Below are 16,352 nucleotides of genomic sequence, written 5' to 3'. Positions count from 1 at the left end.
ATTGATTGGAAATTAAGTATATAAAATTTGCATTGTTTACCTGTTTCCTTCAGAATAACAATTTCAATAATTTAAATAGTCTTGCCCTTTCTTTAGCAAAAGTAAATGAAAGAAAAAGGTAAACAATCTGGTACCTGATCCTTCTTGAGTCCCTGTTCCTGTAAAGGCCTTTTCTTTGCCTGGAAATACAGTCACATCCATTTACAGTGCTCTTTCAGAGATTATTTTCTAAACCTCTTGAATTGACTTCTGATATTCTCTGAGTCTCTGATATGTTGTGGCACCTACAGCATCTAAACTGCTGGTGAACAGAGGCCTTAGAAGCCAAGATCTGTCTCACTTGCTTGTGTGCTTGTGTTTCTTTGTCCAAGAGGAATAAAAGGTGGCTTGTTGTTCCAGCAAACCACTGAGGAAGTTTGCAGGGAGAGGTGAGGGGTGTTGGGGTCCAGGGCGCTTGCAGGATTCCCCATCAGGAGCCTTACCAGCCTTGTGGCTTGCAGATACTGAGAGGAGTTTGAGCAGGGCAATTCCCAGGAAGAGGAAGAGGGGTGGTAGTCAAAAGCAATGAGTGCTGAAGAACATTAATTTCTTTTCAATAGTTGGCTCTGTGAAGTTGGGCTGAACTGTCCAGCACAGCCTGTACACAGCTCATGTCTTGCTTTCAGCTTTTTAGGGCAGCAGACAGGCTCTGTTCTGTTTGTGGATGCTAAGCCTGTTGTGGAGCTCAGTCTCTGATTTGGTTTCCCAGGTGCAGTTGAGGTTTATCTATTGTAATAACTATTTACTACAGTTTGGGTTGTCTTTTATTTAAACAAATAATTTGCAGTGAGTAGTCACAGAAAACTTCTGCTTCAGAGGTTGTTATATCACAGAGCATGACCTTTATGTTGAAATTAGAGTGGGAAACCTGGTCACTGCTGTTGAGACAGAGGGATTGGGTGATGGATTCCAGTTCATTAAACAGGCTAATAATAGGTGGTCAGTAACTTGTTCAGCTGCTCTGCCTGTGTTGTACTTGGAGCCTGGCTATTGATGGCTTAGGTTTGCATCCATTTCACTGCAGAGTTATTGTCAGAGCCTCAGCTTTGGTTCTGGAGTCTGTGGAGGTGACTTGTCAAGGGTCATGCTTCAGTTCACGTTTGGTTGCATTTTCAGGAAAAGTTAATCAGGAGAGAATGAACTGCAGATGGTCAATCATCCCTAGATAGCAAGAGCATGAGTAAATGCTCCAGATACTGTCCAGTGATATTCCCAAGAGGTTCACTCTGCAAAATGAAGAGATCCAAAGCTAGATTTAGGCTTTGGGGTTTTTTACTTCCCAGATAAAAAGGATGATGCCATCTATTTTGAAGCAGGTTTTTTTTTCAGAGATTGATACATTGGAGATTTACCTCAGCAAAATATTCCAGGCATCTTCTGGAGCCATTTAAACATCTGTCTTTTCTGCTTCCTTTCTCAAGCCCTCTGTGACATGGAAAGGAACCCTGGCAACAAAAGGCTCAGTCTGCTATATAAAGTTTCCTGGCTGCAGCTCTCAGGGTAAACGTGTCTTGATTACAGGCATGCTTTTGACCATTCTGCTGCTGCAATTGCTCCAGGCAGCTTGGAATGCATCGACACTCAAAGCTCTTCCAGGCTTATAATAGCCAGCCTCTTTGGAAAATTACCTCATAAAAATCCCAGAGTAATTTCAGCAAAAGGGGCAAGAAATCCCCTCCCTTTTAGACACAGACAAGCCAGCTCTTCTCCTGCCTGTGGTCAAAGGCCAAGGAGTGCATCCAGCATTGTGTGCTGCACCTCCTAAGAGTAACAGCATAAAATCAGCATTGAGTTTAAATAGTGCACAGGTTTCAGTTATTACTGCAGTAATGGAGAATTGTCTATAAATAAGCATGTGAACTTGAGAGCCCAGAAATGTAGTGCAGCACAGTCTGAGAGGAATGTGTGGACAATGGTTTTATCTTGTATGCTGAAATGGAACTCACAGAGAAGCCTCTGTGAAAAACTGCAGCACTTGTGCACATTTAGAAAAGGGCAACAGTAAGAATAGCCACTTGAACTTAGACTTCAAATGAGCACTTTGAAAAATGTGAATACACCTGTAAAATAACTGTTTATAGTGATTGGACTGAGAGCCTTGCCAATTTCTGTGACAACATAACATGCATGAGAGATTTTTCTGTGTTTGTAGGTGCTTGAAAAGCAACAGAGACCTTTTATGCTTCATGCTTGAGTACAAACCCTGGTTAGTTCTAAGCCTTCCATTGCATGCTATAATCAAAATTAGATCAATTTATTTGTAGGGTAGAAAACCTGGTACTTGTGGTCAGGCCCTTTCACTGAAATACCCTGATGAAGAATGCTGTCATTCTGGGAAGGATGTTCAGCCACCAAGAAAATTATTTGAATATTATAAATCTGTAGCATCTCAACAGGAGATGTGGAGGAGGAGATTTGTAGGTGCTAAAATGTTGGAGTGAAAAGTCTGTTCACATATTAATTCAGAGTTTTTGATTCAAAGATTTACTTGTAAAAGCCTTTGAGCTCAGAGCAACAACAACAACTACAACAACAGCAAAAATCAATTATGTGAAGCCTAGTGCCAGAGCTGTGCAGTTTTCCATGTGTATAATAAGAGTCATTCCAGTGGCCTGTATTACAAAAAGCAAATAGGAACCAGGAACATTAAATTACAATGAAGCTTTCATTCCCTTCATGTTAACAAAGCAGGCTTGCTGTTAGCAAGGCTCTGTGCATCAGCAGAGAATGAGCTGCCCTGGGGACTGTGTAAACATGGAATACAAATCCAGCTGAGCACAGGGATGGAAGGCTGACATGTGTTTCTAGAGATGATGGATTGATGCTGGCAGGAAACACTTTCCTTGTGTGGAGCTTTTCATTTTATAGAGAAGCACCATGATTAACTGATGGTTTGGAGTGAAAAGTAAAGGGAAGGAGCTCTGGCAGTTTGGATTGCATGGCAGTGTCACATACTGGATACCTGTTGGGATATACAACTAAGGTAGGAAAGCCCAAAGTGCTGTTTCTATGAAACTCTAGAAATAAGTGTTGTTCAAAAGGTACATTTTGATCTATAATCCATTAAAACTGCTTTGTGACTCAAATTTCCACCTCTGTGAAAAAGACCTATTAATGCTTTAGGACTACTTGGAAGTTTGCATTTTGCAGTGTTAAATTGTGTCATCATACTTTTTGAGGCAGTGTTGTCAGTGAGTCCATAACAAATCTTTTATATACACTTCATTTTTTTGAAAGAATGATGAGCTGTAGACTTAACTTTATTCTCTTTCCTTGTCTTTATTACTTCTTTCAGATAAAATGCCATAATTTTTACTTCAGACTGACATTACTTACTGCCTCCTCAAAGAAATTTCAGTTTCTGTTTGAAAGAGTTACAGCCCTCACTGTAATGAAATCTTAGCTGATAGAGCTTTATAATTTACCTGCTCCTCTTCTGAAGCTTTACCACATCTGTCCACCTCTCTGAGATACTTAACTTTAGTGTGTCTATACAAAGAGCCTGGACTCTTAAACTATTTTGAACTTGGTTTAAATAATTTTTCTTTCAACTTCTGTTCTAACATTTGTTCATTCCAAGTTCTAATGGATTTTAAACTAGGGTTTAAAATGCAGCCAGTTCTGCAGGTCCCAGACAGATAATCTTACCTAGACAATAGCTTCACAGGGATCGATGGGGTATCAGGGAGAAATTCCTCCCTGTGAGGATGGTAAAGCCCTGGCACAGGATACCCAGAGCAGCTGTGGCTGCCCCATCCCTGGAAGTGTTCAAGGCCAGGTTGGACAGGGCTTGGAGCACCCTGGTCTAGAGGGAGGTGTCCCTGCTTGTAGCAGAGGGATTGAATGAGATGATCCTTAATGTCCCTTCCAACCCAGAACATTCTGTGATGATTCTGTGACCTTCCAGGTCTTCAGTTAATCTGTGGCATAGATTAGAATAGCTGACATTAGACTTGCAGTGGGATTTTATTTATAAAGCAACTGTATTCCCCTGCAGAGAACATTCTTATAAACTCTTACTTTGCTCATGTTACCTTCAAACTTATTACCAGTAACTCTTTCCATGGCTGAACCAGAGTTCCAGGATTGTAATACTAAAGCAATAGTTCTAAAAGAAACAAAAGTAACTTGGTGCCTAATGTTGTGCATCTGCCTTGTGGCATTATGTAGTGGGTTGACACGACACATTAGCATGAAAAATAAAAGTATTTTAGAGCTATAGATTAATTTTAATGACTTCAAGCCACAACAATCTAAAGGATATTTTATTGTTTCTAATAATACAATTAAAGTGACATCAAAATTGATGTGTTAATAAAGAGGTTGGAATGGGGATTCACAGGATAGGAGGAGGATGCATCTGATGAGGATGAGCAGACACCAGAATTGGACTTTCTGGGCAGAGAAGTTGGGTAAAGCACTGCAGAGTGTGAGAGTGCAGGGATTGATGGAGGAGCCTCTGTTGGACCCAAGAACTTGGGAAGAAGAGATCTGGCAGCCAAAGACATGAGAGAAACTGAATTAATCCAGAGCTGGGGCGTGGATGGGACTGCCTGAGCAAGCAAGGAGAAGTGAATTGGGTGGGTCTATGAATAGGTAAAAAGTAGGTCAGGGAGAAAGGAAGCTTATGTTCTAGAGATAAGTGGGATTGAATGGGTGAGTAGAGCTTGGTACTGAGAGAAGCATGAGAAGAAGAAAATTATACTGTGACCAGGTGAATGAAAAACAGTGGGGGCAAGGAGCTGTCAGGAAAGGGACTGGTGTAGCAAAGACAAGTGTTGTGCTTAGTTACCTGTCAATCCATAAATAACACCTGGAACAGGAGAACACCATCATTTTGAACATCTTGTTGATAAATGAGCATGACTGCCCATTTCTGGGCACTTGTTCATTGAATTTACATCCTCACTTCATCCATTTATTTCATCAGGTAATCATATTTAAATACACAGTTGTGTTATCTTGTCCCCAGGACTCATGTTATGTGTAATTACAGAGTGCTGTAATAATTACTGCATGCTAACTGTGAATAGTTATAGCACAGGCAAGTTCAATTCTTGTTTGTGAACAGTGGAGGGAATAGTTTGGCCTTTATTAATATGCTCTAGAATGATACTGTACATTGAAATGTGAACTAATGTGGTGAGGAATGCTGCTGTAATCATGCAGTGCAGATTAGATGTCTAACAAGCTTTTGCAGAATGTGATCTTCCTTCTAATTTGTTTTGAATATATTGTCTTAAATTCTGTTTGCACTAATTTCATACAACATTTGTTAATTCTCTTAATCTCGTGAAGTGCTCTGCTTCATTTGAAGTTACCCAGTCTTTAACAGTGAGAGGAAGTGCCCTGCTGGGTGCTTGTTCTGGGCAGATCTGGCCTCTTGTTTTAATTCCATTTTCATCCCTGTTTGTGTTTCCAGTTCAAATCCACACCAAGTAAGAGTGTCTCAGTGGTGGGCTGGATGGTGATGATGGCAGATGACCCTGAGCATCCAGATCTCTTCTTATTGACTGATTCTGAGAAGGGTAAGTAGTGCACAGAATAAAAACCAGCAGGTGAAAGGTGACATCCTTCCAGTTTCAGCTGCTGTCCATCATGTCATCTTCTCCTTTAGAATGCATGGGAGCAACATTGAGTTGTGAGAACTCTCCAAACTCCTAACAACCTCAGATGTGATTTTAATTGGACGTATTCATCTGTATTCTTTTAAAATATATTTAGAACACTTCAAAGCATTTTCACATGTGAAATCTAAGTAACAATTAAAAAAAAAAGATTCAGCTAACACTAGCTGCTTGAGCAGCTCTCTCCAAGTAAAAACCAAAACCCAAACCATCTGTTCAAATGTGGTGCTATTAGCAGGAAAAAGCCCTCAGAGATCTTGACTGTTATGTGGAGGAGCCTGTGGATGTCCATTACTCCAACACAGTGGCTGCTTTCAGCTGAAACTCTGAAGAAAATGTTACTTTTCCACAGCACTTCAAATTGTGCAGAAAGAACATTATTAGAAGTTCTGATAAAGGAGCTTGAAATTATTTATTGCTTTGTCTGCCTCAGGTCTTAGTACATTTTATTTCCAAACATCTCTCCTAGCACTGCTGATATGAAATATAAATTGTGAGTGCTTGTCAGCTTAAACTCTGCAACAGCAATCTGAAATGTTTTTGTAACACTTGACCTTCCTGAACCCAAACAAGCACTGTGTAACTCCAGCCACTGAAAATACTGGTCTGAAATGTATCAATACATTTAGGAGTGATTTTCAGATATTTTCAAATGTAGCTTTCCAGGGTGCATTTCAGTGATACCTTGCACTTGGTTTAAAAAAATCCTGATATTATAAACCAGTTACAGTAATGGCAGAGGAACAAAACCACTTCTGTTTTAAGGGATATTTTGTTCTTTCCTAGTTGAGACAGGCATTAGTTGAAATCTAGAATGTTGGAAAGGAAGAGAGGAAAGCTGAAACTTTTCTTCAATTGGTCAAGCAATTGCACCTATTCCAGACAAAGTGTAAAGTTATATGGACCATCTATTAGTAAATCTTCTCATAATATTTCAATTTAGAGGTTGAATATGGGTATTCAAGAGGATTTAAGTGTTTAAAAAGGAGCACTGTTAATGTTTCTTCATCAGTTTTTTTCTCTTTCTTAGGAAATTCATATAAATTTCAAGCTGGAAACAGAATGAATGCAATGCTCTGGTTTAAACACCTGAGTGCTGCCTGCCAAAGCAACAGACAACAGGTGAGAGCAAGGCAGGGAAATGAAATGAAATGAAATGAAATGAGCTTAGCTTTTATGAGCTCAGAGCTGATGGATTTTTGAGGTGACCAAGCTGTCACTGAGGGCTCTGTGTGCTCCCTGAGCAGCCTCTCCACCCCTTTCATGTGCTGATGGATTTCCCTTGGCTTTTCTGTTTGGCCCTTTGCAAACAAGTCCTCAGAGCTTCTGGAGTAATGAGGAAAGATTTGGGGCTACCTTGAGACTCATTTAAAGAAATTGAGGAAATGCAAGGAATGCTCTAAAATACCTGAGTGAAGTATTTTTGTCTTGCCCATTTGAAAAAGGCTATTGCACAATTACATAAAAAGCTGTGAACTGCAGCATTCAGTATCAATTCCAGATAACTCTCTTGAAGTGCCTATTTTCAGGTCATGGGCATACATATTTTCTGCTGTGTATGTATTTTGTATTCCTAAAATGTACAGAAAGTAGTTCAGCCCTTGGTACATTTTCCAGTCGTGGAAAGCAAAAGTAGCATTTTCTATTCATCAAAAAGGAAGATAAGACTCCAACCCCTATTAAATGCAGTTGTTGTATAAATTCTTACTGACCTTTTTCATCAGCAAAATCTTTTTGAAGTTACTTTGTCTCCCTGAATTCTTCCTTCTCTTTGCACATTTGTTTATGGAGTTCCCAGAGCAGAAATCCTACTGAATTTCAAGGGGAAACAAAAAGGCTTTTCCTGATCCTTCTGTGCTTTCTTGTTCAATTCTGCCTCTGAGAGAGATCTTAAGAAGTAAGGAGGGTTGCAGAAGCTCCTGTGAAGGTATTTGAGACAGTGCAAAGGAGAGAAATTGTGTTCCTGGCTGGAGAAAGTGGGGATGGTAGCAAATAGTGGCAAAGAGTTTATAAGTAAATGGTGAAAAACTATCCTCTAAAGACAGCTCTGGTTCAGTGAGGGTTGGCAACACTGTTCATTACTGTTAACAGTGTAACTGCCTTAGAAAAACTGGATGTTCAAATGTGTTTTCAATGGAATATAAACACCTTGGCTGTTTAATACTAATAGCTGAGTAATAGTAAGAACTATTTTAATAAACACTATTTGTGATTTTCATGGTGCAGCTTTAGCCCAGTTGAGCATTCTTGCACCTACAGGTAAATGGCAAATGCAGAGCAAGAAATGCTTGATTCATATCTGACCAAACTGACTATTTATTGACAGTTGTCAGGAATGTGGTGGCTCTTTAATAACCTGACTAAATGAGAGATGTTGGTGTCAGACACATTCCTGATGAAGGGAAAATGGGGATATAAACTAATATATTGCAAACATTGGCTTTAATCTCTTCGTGAGTGATAGCTGCAACAGGCATTCAGGTTTGCTATAGGAAAACCCAAAAAATTGTTTATGCCTCTTTTTTAAAAAATTAGTTTTAAAAAGACCAAGGGGCCCACATCAATCACTGATCTGTGTGCCAAGATTTTTCTAGCTGAGGCTCAAGTGAGAGGGTTCTCCTTGTCTAGCAGAGCTGAGATTTATCATGTTAAGGTTGTTTTGATGACAAATCTTAAATGTCATCAAAATTAAGAAGTTCTACAACCATATAAGAAAATTGTAACCCTCACAGGAGTTTAATGTTTTTATTATACCTGGGGTTTCTGCAGCTCTAAGTATATTTTTCCTGCTGGATGGCAGTTGCATTCCTTCTCCCTTTTTTTGAAGACAGAATGATGTACATTTCAACCAGGGGTCTAGTCTGTGAAACAGTTGAATGCAAGTAGCTACTACCTGACGTAAATTCTTCTATGATTTATATTTTTGTTTTCAGGTTCCTGCCAACTTGATGACCTTTGAATAACAGGCAAATTCAAAACAATAAAAGAGGACAATTTGAACCATCTCATAATTGAGAACAAGGTCCTAATGAAAAATGTGCCAGCTGTATTCTGTGCCAGAACAGAACCTGTCAACTCAATCTCTGAACTCTGGAGCCCTGAACAAAACCACTAAAGGTTGGGGAGTGGAGTCCCCCAAATTAAAAATGGAGTTGCAACATGAATTGCCATGGACCATGCTTCATTATGTTCTGAGAACTGACCTGTGGAAACCACTGCCTTAAAGAGTGAAAGGAAAAACAACATGAAACACCAAATAGTGTGTGTGAAACTTCTGGCGGTGCTGTGCTTGAGTTAAATAGATTGTAGCTAGTTTTGAGTTTCTTTTAACTTTATACTAATTTTGAAAATAACTCACATTTTTAGGCATTCTTAAGAAAACAGGTAAACTGGTATTTAAGAGTTGTATCAAAAGCTGTGTATGAACCAGGTAAAAGGTACTACATGTTCTGGTGATGTTGTTTAGGCCATCCCAGGAGTCCTGGAGGGGAGCTTGTCCCAGGCACACGGCCTGGAGCAGTGTTATTTCTCTCAGACCTGTAAGAAATGCAACACAAGTGCAAGTTCAGAGCAGCACTGAGCTTGCAAACCTTGGTCCTGTATGGGAGCCAGACTCCACAGGGGCACAGAGCTGAGCCAAAAATCAGTTTGGTACGTTTAGCCCTAATTCCTGGTGAAAAACACATGTTTGGGGCAGTCAGGGGGGTGTGTGTATGAGACAAAACTGAAAGCACCGTTGGGTCAGAACTGAGTGTTTTCATCCCATGTGTTTCTATGCCTGTGACTCCTTCACAGAAAAGCTGAATGACAAAACACCAACACCTGGGTACAGCTCACTGAGATGTTTGACTTTGGGTATCTGCTAATTATCAGTTAGGGACCACTGTTAGTGTGTGGTGTTTCATAATATCACTTCAGATGGACATTTTAAAAAGATAGAGGCACAATTTCAAGCTTTCATGTTCTCATTTGGCAATAATTGATTTTAGTATCTGTCTCGGTCAAAGTAGTTGACGTTGTGTGGTGTTGATAACATGGCCTAAAGCAGACCTTACATACAGAAGCTCTTTTGATCTTCAGACAATTAACTAATTTATTAGAAGGTAGGATAACCTAAGGAGAGAAAAGGTGTGGGGCCATCAAAATTCCATCCTTGACAGGAATCATTCTTGGTCACTGAAATTACTCACAGAGAAAAACATAATGGTTGTAAAAAGGGAGCTGTGCTTTATGTGTGTGTTTGATGCTTAAGACTTTGATTCTTGCTTTATTGGGGTTTCCTTGACGTCACCTAGTTTCCTGGATGATTGGTCTTTCTTTAATCTTCAAAAATATGATCTTTGTAAAGCAAGGAAACTTTGTCCAAAATATGACTCTGATATTGGAGCTTTGAAGTCTGTGAAAAAGTAGTAACTGTTCCATTGACATTGTGGTTTAGTGACCGTAAATATGCTTGCAGATTCCACGATGAATTCTCCTTTTTAAACAGAAACAAGCTACCTACTAGTCTGTTTCAGAGTTCTCTGACTGTCTAATAAAGGTTTCTACTAGTAGTTGTTATTTTGAAAATGTATAGTTTGTTTATTGCATCTGAGTAGAAGCCTATAAATTCACTTTTGAGGGTTTTTTTTTTTTTTCCAGAGTCAAATTAATCGTGTAATGGAAATGATTAATTTTTGATTTCTGGCAGGCAAAAAGAAGGGTAATCCAGTCTCACAGTAAACAAAACAAAACACAAAAACCCCAACCACTTGGTAATGTAAAGGCTAATAGGGTGGTTTATGTTTCCAAGAATTGTTCTGAATTGGCTCTTGGTAGAAAGAAAAACAGGAGAAGGATGCTTCTGTTGGAATTACACCACAAGGACTCTGAGAATTTGGCTCCCCTTGCAGTTCTTTTGTTGCTGTTTTTTATATTGGTAATGAAGTCTGTTCTGAAGTCATGAATTTTGGGAAGGGGTTTCTTGTGCTGAATCCCTCTGCAATTCACACATCTCCCAGGTTTACCCACTTTGGGTGTATAGTAAAGGCAACATCCTGACAGCCAGCAGTGTTACTTTAGTAGACTTTGCACAACTTGAGTTTGGTTTTTTTCCGTTTTCAAACTTACCTAATGTCTGTTTTTCCTCAATGACTATGTGTTTGTTTGGGTTTTATTAACAATTTGTGCCCTTTTTTTTAAGCATTGTGGATAATAGCCTGTGGATTTTGAATTTTTAAATAAGCTATTCTAGGTTCATTGCAGTATAACTGTGTCTGTTCTTTTGTTAGTGAAAGGAAAGATGCAACTGGGAGCCACAGCCTGACAGCCCTCAGCTTTGCTAAGGACAGAGCCAGGTCAGGACATGTCATTTATCACTGGATTTTTGCATTTTTCCAGCTGTTTTCAGTTAGGTTTTTATGGTAGGAGGATGGTGGGGAAAAGAATTCACAAATCATCATTTAATGAATTGCTGTTACCAGCTTTCATTGTCCTTGGGCCTCCTACTCTTCCTTGTTTTCTGTCCTCAGATCTGCTGAGTTTTTGTGGGAGAGATTGAATATTATGGGGGGAGTTTCTTTAAATGTGTAGCCAGAATAACTGGAGTGAGTAATGACAACACAGGAAGTATTTTTGGCACTTGTCACAGTGAGTAGTTCAGTACTTTCCCTTTGTTTATGGCCACGTAGTCCTGCACAAACACTGACATCTCTAGAGCTTGAGCTAAATGGTGCTCAGAAAGAGGTGCTGGGTCTGCTCCCTCAGGGAAAGCTGCCTCAGCTAAGCTGTGGAAAGACTCAGACAAGTTAAATGACACACTGTAAAGAATGTACTAATGCTCTTTCTTTAAAAAAAAAGGCATTTAAAACGTTAAATAACTGAAAGTATTGCTGAGAAAACAAGGAGAGCAGCGAGCTCATGGTGTTCAGGTAAGGCTGTCATCCAGACTGCTTCAGACAGTTGGCAGTTTCTCTTTGATTTTCTTTTTTAATGTCTTGCTCTAATTGTTTATCTTGTTAATGAGTGCTGAATCACATCAGCTAATATTTGTCACTTTATCCCTTAATGTTTGGGTTTTGAAGCTAAAGATGCCCCTTGCAATTCCTTGTTTTGGCTGTATTTGAGCAAAAATTATTTAGAGTAGCTCTTCTAGCAAGACTTCAGATGTGAATATTAATTATCTGCTGACTGATAACCAGCCTTTTAGCTAAACTAAAAGTTTTGGGACAGATTAAGCAACAGCGAATGTCTGGTTTATGAAATTGGTGCATTGCATTAAAAATATATAACACTGCACTGCTTAGCGTTAACTTTTATCTAATTAATCTCTGCTATTTTTGGCTAGGATTTTCAAACCTGATTTCTATTCCAGTGCCCTTTAAAGCAAATAGTTTTTATAACTTTTATTTTTAAAACATTCTGGTAGTTTGAATAAACATAGCTCAGACACTTTTTCATTTTTAGATGTCTGTTTTATGCCAGAGTATTACTCAAGCTATTATGATTCAATAAGTATTTAGGTGCACATTATAGGCATTAAAACTACAAATACTAAACGAGTCACCTAAATACTTAATGAATGAGCTTTAGCACCCTGCTTTAAAATCATGTTTAGAGAAGTATGCACATTGGAAAACATATTGGAAACAAAAGGAAGCATAAAAAAACACAGCAGGGTTTAATTAGTTATCTACTCCTCACTAGGAATAAATTAATCAAATTTAATGCTTCTTGCAACATCAGCCCCCGTATTTGCATTCTGTATTTTCAACACTAGTGCTCCTCTATTGGTATCAGACCTAACACATGGTGACAGCAAATCTCTCTCTCCCAGCAGAAGCAGTTGCAGGTTTTTGTGCTGCTGAGGCACATGAGAAGCAGAGGTCTCTTTTGACAAAAGGCAAGTTGATATTACGGTTTTAATTAACTGTAACAAATATTGTCCAAATGAAGGTAAAAAACATGGGATGCTTTTTTTTCTGGCTCTGTCAGTGGCCTTTTTCTTCATTACTTGTCCTTTTTAATTGTTTGGTATTCTAACTCACCAACACTAGTAGTTCCAACCTTATTAATGGCCAGCTCTTAGTGCTGCCTGCTGCAGCATCAAAACCCCAAGACTGGTACTAAATCACATGAGTGAATTGTCTGTTCATCCTACAAGGAGAGAGCTGTGAAAGTTTTATTATTATTCTTTAATATTAGCCTTTTCCTTTAATTTTTCTCTAAAAGCAGCTTGTTCATAAGGTGGTTTGGCTTGGGAAAGTTGCCATCAAAAGGATTTGTACGAGTGGACATGGAATTCTTTGCTAGGGGTTATCCCTTCTTTTACAAACCATCATTCTGATTTGTAGTGCATGAGGAGGGTGAGTGCTTGGATGGGAGCAGGACTTCTGTCAGTGCCTTATTATGAACTTGAAGACCAATTCCTTTATTTCAGTGGAGAGTCCCACCATCGCAGACTTGCAGGCTGTGTCCTCCTCAGTGCTCCAAGAGGTGACATTCCTGACAGCCATTGCTTTTCTGCAGCAGTCACTTGTTTTGGTCAGTGTAAAATAGCTGTGCTTGAGTTGCTTTAGTATTATTTCTCTATTTGAATAGCCTCTTTTTAGGAAAAAATGCAGAGGTTTTTGGTAGCTTGGGCTTGTTCGGTTTTTATCAGAAGTAGCTCAGACCTCTTAAAAATTAACTTATTTTTATTTTGGTATGTCTCTTGAGTAGATTTAGTGAGGGGGGGAAATGAAGAGCATAGTCCAAGTCATGGTCTAGACCACATGAGCTCAGGAGCTCACATTATTAGAAAGGAGTTTGCTTTTGTCTGTCCCACTTTGAGGTAAACACTGAGGAGCATTCTTAGGAGACAATTTATCTTGCAAGCTTTTGGTTCTAAATAAGCACCACAGGAAAAAACTGCTTGGGGAAAGAGGAGGCTTAGCTAAATCTTCATCTTAATATCCCAAAAGCTCAGTTTTGTATGTTGTATTTCTAGTGCCAACACTGTGTAGGGAGCACTGTCCTTCACTGAAACAACTGCTAGAGACTGTTTTAGCAGCAAAGACTTCAGAAGCTTTGGAAGGGGAAATGAAAGAAAGAATGTGTTGTTCTTAAGCAAGTAAATATTTGTTTTCCTGGAATATATCCTTACAAAAACACAGCAGTTTTACTATAGTCTTTTTATAAATTCAGATGTTGGAAGGCTAATTTGAAAACTAATCTTACTCTTTCTAAGAATACTCAAAGAGAGCAGAAAAGTCAGAAGAGAAAATACAAATGACTTGGTGTAGCTCTGGCTGTTGCAGAGCTGAGCTGACAAGTTTTCTCCAAGTTACTGAGTTGCTAAGGAAAAGAAGGTGTATAAAATGTAATGAAATGCAAATTCCTGCAGATCATGGCACAGTTCTGGCTGGTAGCCTGGTCTTGCTCTTGAGTGACTAAAACCACCATAAATACTCTGTTTCCTTTGTGTGTTTGATTATTATTATTTCTCTTTATTTGGGTGGGTTCTGGCCTTCATGTGTGTTTGCTGAAGTAATTTCTTACCATTCCAAAGCTGTTCACAGCTGAAGCTGCAAAGCAGACAAGCAGTATAAATCAATTCAATGTTGAAATAAAGGGTTCTGGGTGCCTGGTTTACTGGCACTTCTGGCTCCTTGTGTGCAGGAGTGTATCCATTCAAAAACGACTGTACTGGAGTGGGAGAAGCACCAGGAAACATAGAAGTGTTTTATAATAATCCTGTAAGGACCAGCCATCACTGGAAGGGGGGTCAAGGTGTCATGCAGTAAACACAAGCCATTTTTAATGTTCCCTGCTGGTGTGAGGCATTCCAGGGATGGAGGGATTGCACTATGATCTCTCTGAGTGATGTGCAGTTTGGCTGTCCTCAAGCCTCTTCCTTCACCTTTTTTAATACTTTGTTCTCTGTGTGTGTGTGTGTGAAAATTGTGTGTTTGCATAAGCTAGTTTAATTGAATTTAAGAACAGGTTTCAAAAATCTTTCCTACTGAAATAAATGATTTAAAAGATGGCCTGTGTCTGAAGTTTTAATTTCTCATTTTAAAAACTGCATCGAAACTCCTGCCTGGTGGAATTTGACTGTCTTTTGGAATGGTGCTGAGATCAGCTGGAATTTGGTGGCATTTTTCAATGAACTTTTGAAATGAAGCATGTAAAGATACCATTGTCCACTGGTGCAAAGGAAATCTAAAGACTAGCAGGGAAGTACAGTTCATTGAAGAGATGTATGTCTGGTCTCAGAGATCTTTCTGTTAAATGATGTGGTTTTTCTCTCCTTGGTAGTTTATCAGATTTTTTTGTCTGTTGTTTCTATACTTAAAGTTGTGGTAAATTTAAACTCACTGAAAGCAGTCATCAGGCAGATTGGCTCTTAAGGAGCAACTACATGGAAGATAAATTGAAAATGAAGACTGAATGAATAGCATGCAAAGCCTTGTATTTCCTTAGCTCTTTGTTTGGTGTTGCTTCCCTACTCTCTGTGCCTTTGTAATGCTGTGAAGCCTTACTGATCATACAGCCCTGGGGGAAATGCCGTGAAATGCTTGTCAGAATGTGAGCCTTGGGCTCCTTCACCTTTTCTCCTTAATGGAACCATTCATTTCAAATGTATTTACAAAGAGAGAAGGAATAAAGTAGATTTTTGTAACCCCCTCCTTTTTCTTATTTCCAGATTACTGAGTTTGAGAAATGCTTTCTCGTCAATAGTGTGAAAAGAAATAAAAAAATTAATGAGCTGGTGACCTTCTCTCTCCTCTTTCCCTCCTCTCCCTCCTCTCCCTCCCCTCCCTCCCCTCCCTCCCCTCCCTCCCCTCCCTCTCCTCCCTCTCCTCCCTCTCCTCTTCCCCTTTTGAAAGATGCTCATTTCATAGCAAACATTTTCAGGCAAGCTGCTTTATTAACTTAAAAGCTGACTCCAGGCTCTGCAAGGTAGGAGGCACAGAGCAAAGAGGTTCTTGGTTTGGTTCCTTCTTGGAAAAGACTTTCTCTCCCCTGTTGGAACTGCATCTCTGTCCACAGCAAAGATTCCAAGTCGGGCTCTGGTTTCATCCTTGGCTTTGTCAGTCAGGTTCTCCCTTGCCTTTAGATACTGAAAGGCTGTAGCAGCCCTGCAGAGCCTGATAGAAGTGGCTGGAGTGACAGTCTTCTGTGTATTTTTTAGCTTTTTTCCAAGTCAAGGAGCATGTCAAGGACTCCTTTTGCCCCTTTCCTTGTGTTCTTGCCTCTCAGGCTGCTGTGTACATTTGGAGATGGCCTCCAAATCCACAGAGTGAGAAAAGAGGTGGGGGAAAGGCACCTGATCCCTCCCTTGCTTCCCAACTGGAATGATTTTATTTCCAGATACACTTCTGCTCCTTCCCCAGGTGTGTATGCTGAATCCACCAACTGAATGTTCTTTGTGAAACTGTAAGATCTGAAAGAATTGAAATTGCCTTGGTTTTGTAACTTCATCTTCAGTTTCCCTTTTTTTTTTCCTTTTGCATGGGAAGAAGCCACAGTGCTGGGGGAGGGATTCACATCTGTGGGAAAAACAGAGAAACCAGACCACAGATGTATGAAATAACCCAGCTGGAAGAAGATGATCTTTTCCTCTTTTTTAATATTAGTTTTTGTAAGTGAGAATGTTAGGTAACAAAAATGTGAGCAGAAGACAGCCAGATGTAAACAGATGATACTGTTTTGGCATGGCCTACA

The 16,352-nt window shown here is 39.5% G+C and overlaps 1 protein-coding gene across 4 annotated transcripts in view; it reads left to right on the top strand.

Annotated features, from left to right (window-relative positions):
* The window catches only part of RALGPS2 (Ral GEF with PH domain and SH3 binding motif 2), a 115,843-nt gene extending 101,173 nt beyond the window's left edge, over positions 1 to 14,670 (top strand). For all 4 annotated transcript variants that reach the window (XM_071435878.1, XM_071435882.1, XM_071435881.1 and 1 more), the window contains 3 exons: positions 5,462 to 5,567; positions 6,697 to 6,788; positions 8,600 to 14,670. In XM_071435878.1, coding sequence (XP_071291979.1) covers positions 5,462 to 5,567; positions 6,697 to 6,788; positions 8,600 to 8,629 — 228 coding nt within the window. In that variant the 3' untranslated portion in view covers positions 8,630 to 14,670. The remainder of the gene's footprint in view (positions 1 to 5,461; positions 5,568 to 6,696; positions 6,789 to 8,599) is intronic.
* The last annotated feature ends 1,682 nt before the right edge of the window (positions 14,671 to 16,352 follow it).

The sequence above is a fragment of the Agelaius tricolor genome, unplaced genomic scaffold, assembly GCF_023055355.1.
Source record: "Agelaius tricolor isolate 1412-34295 unplaced genomic scaffold, bAgeTri1.0.p SCAF_11, whole genome shotgun sequence".
Classification (NCBI taxonomy): Eukaryota; Metazoa; Chordata; class Aves; order Passeriformes; family Icteridae; genus Agelaius; species Agelaius tricolor.
Note: the sequence above shows the minus strand (reverse complement) of the source record. Positions and strands in the feature narration are given on the sequence as shown.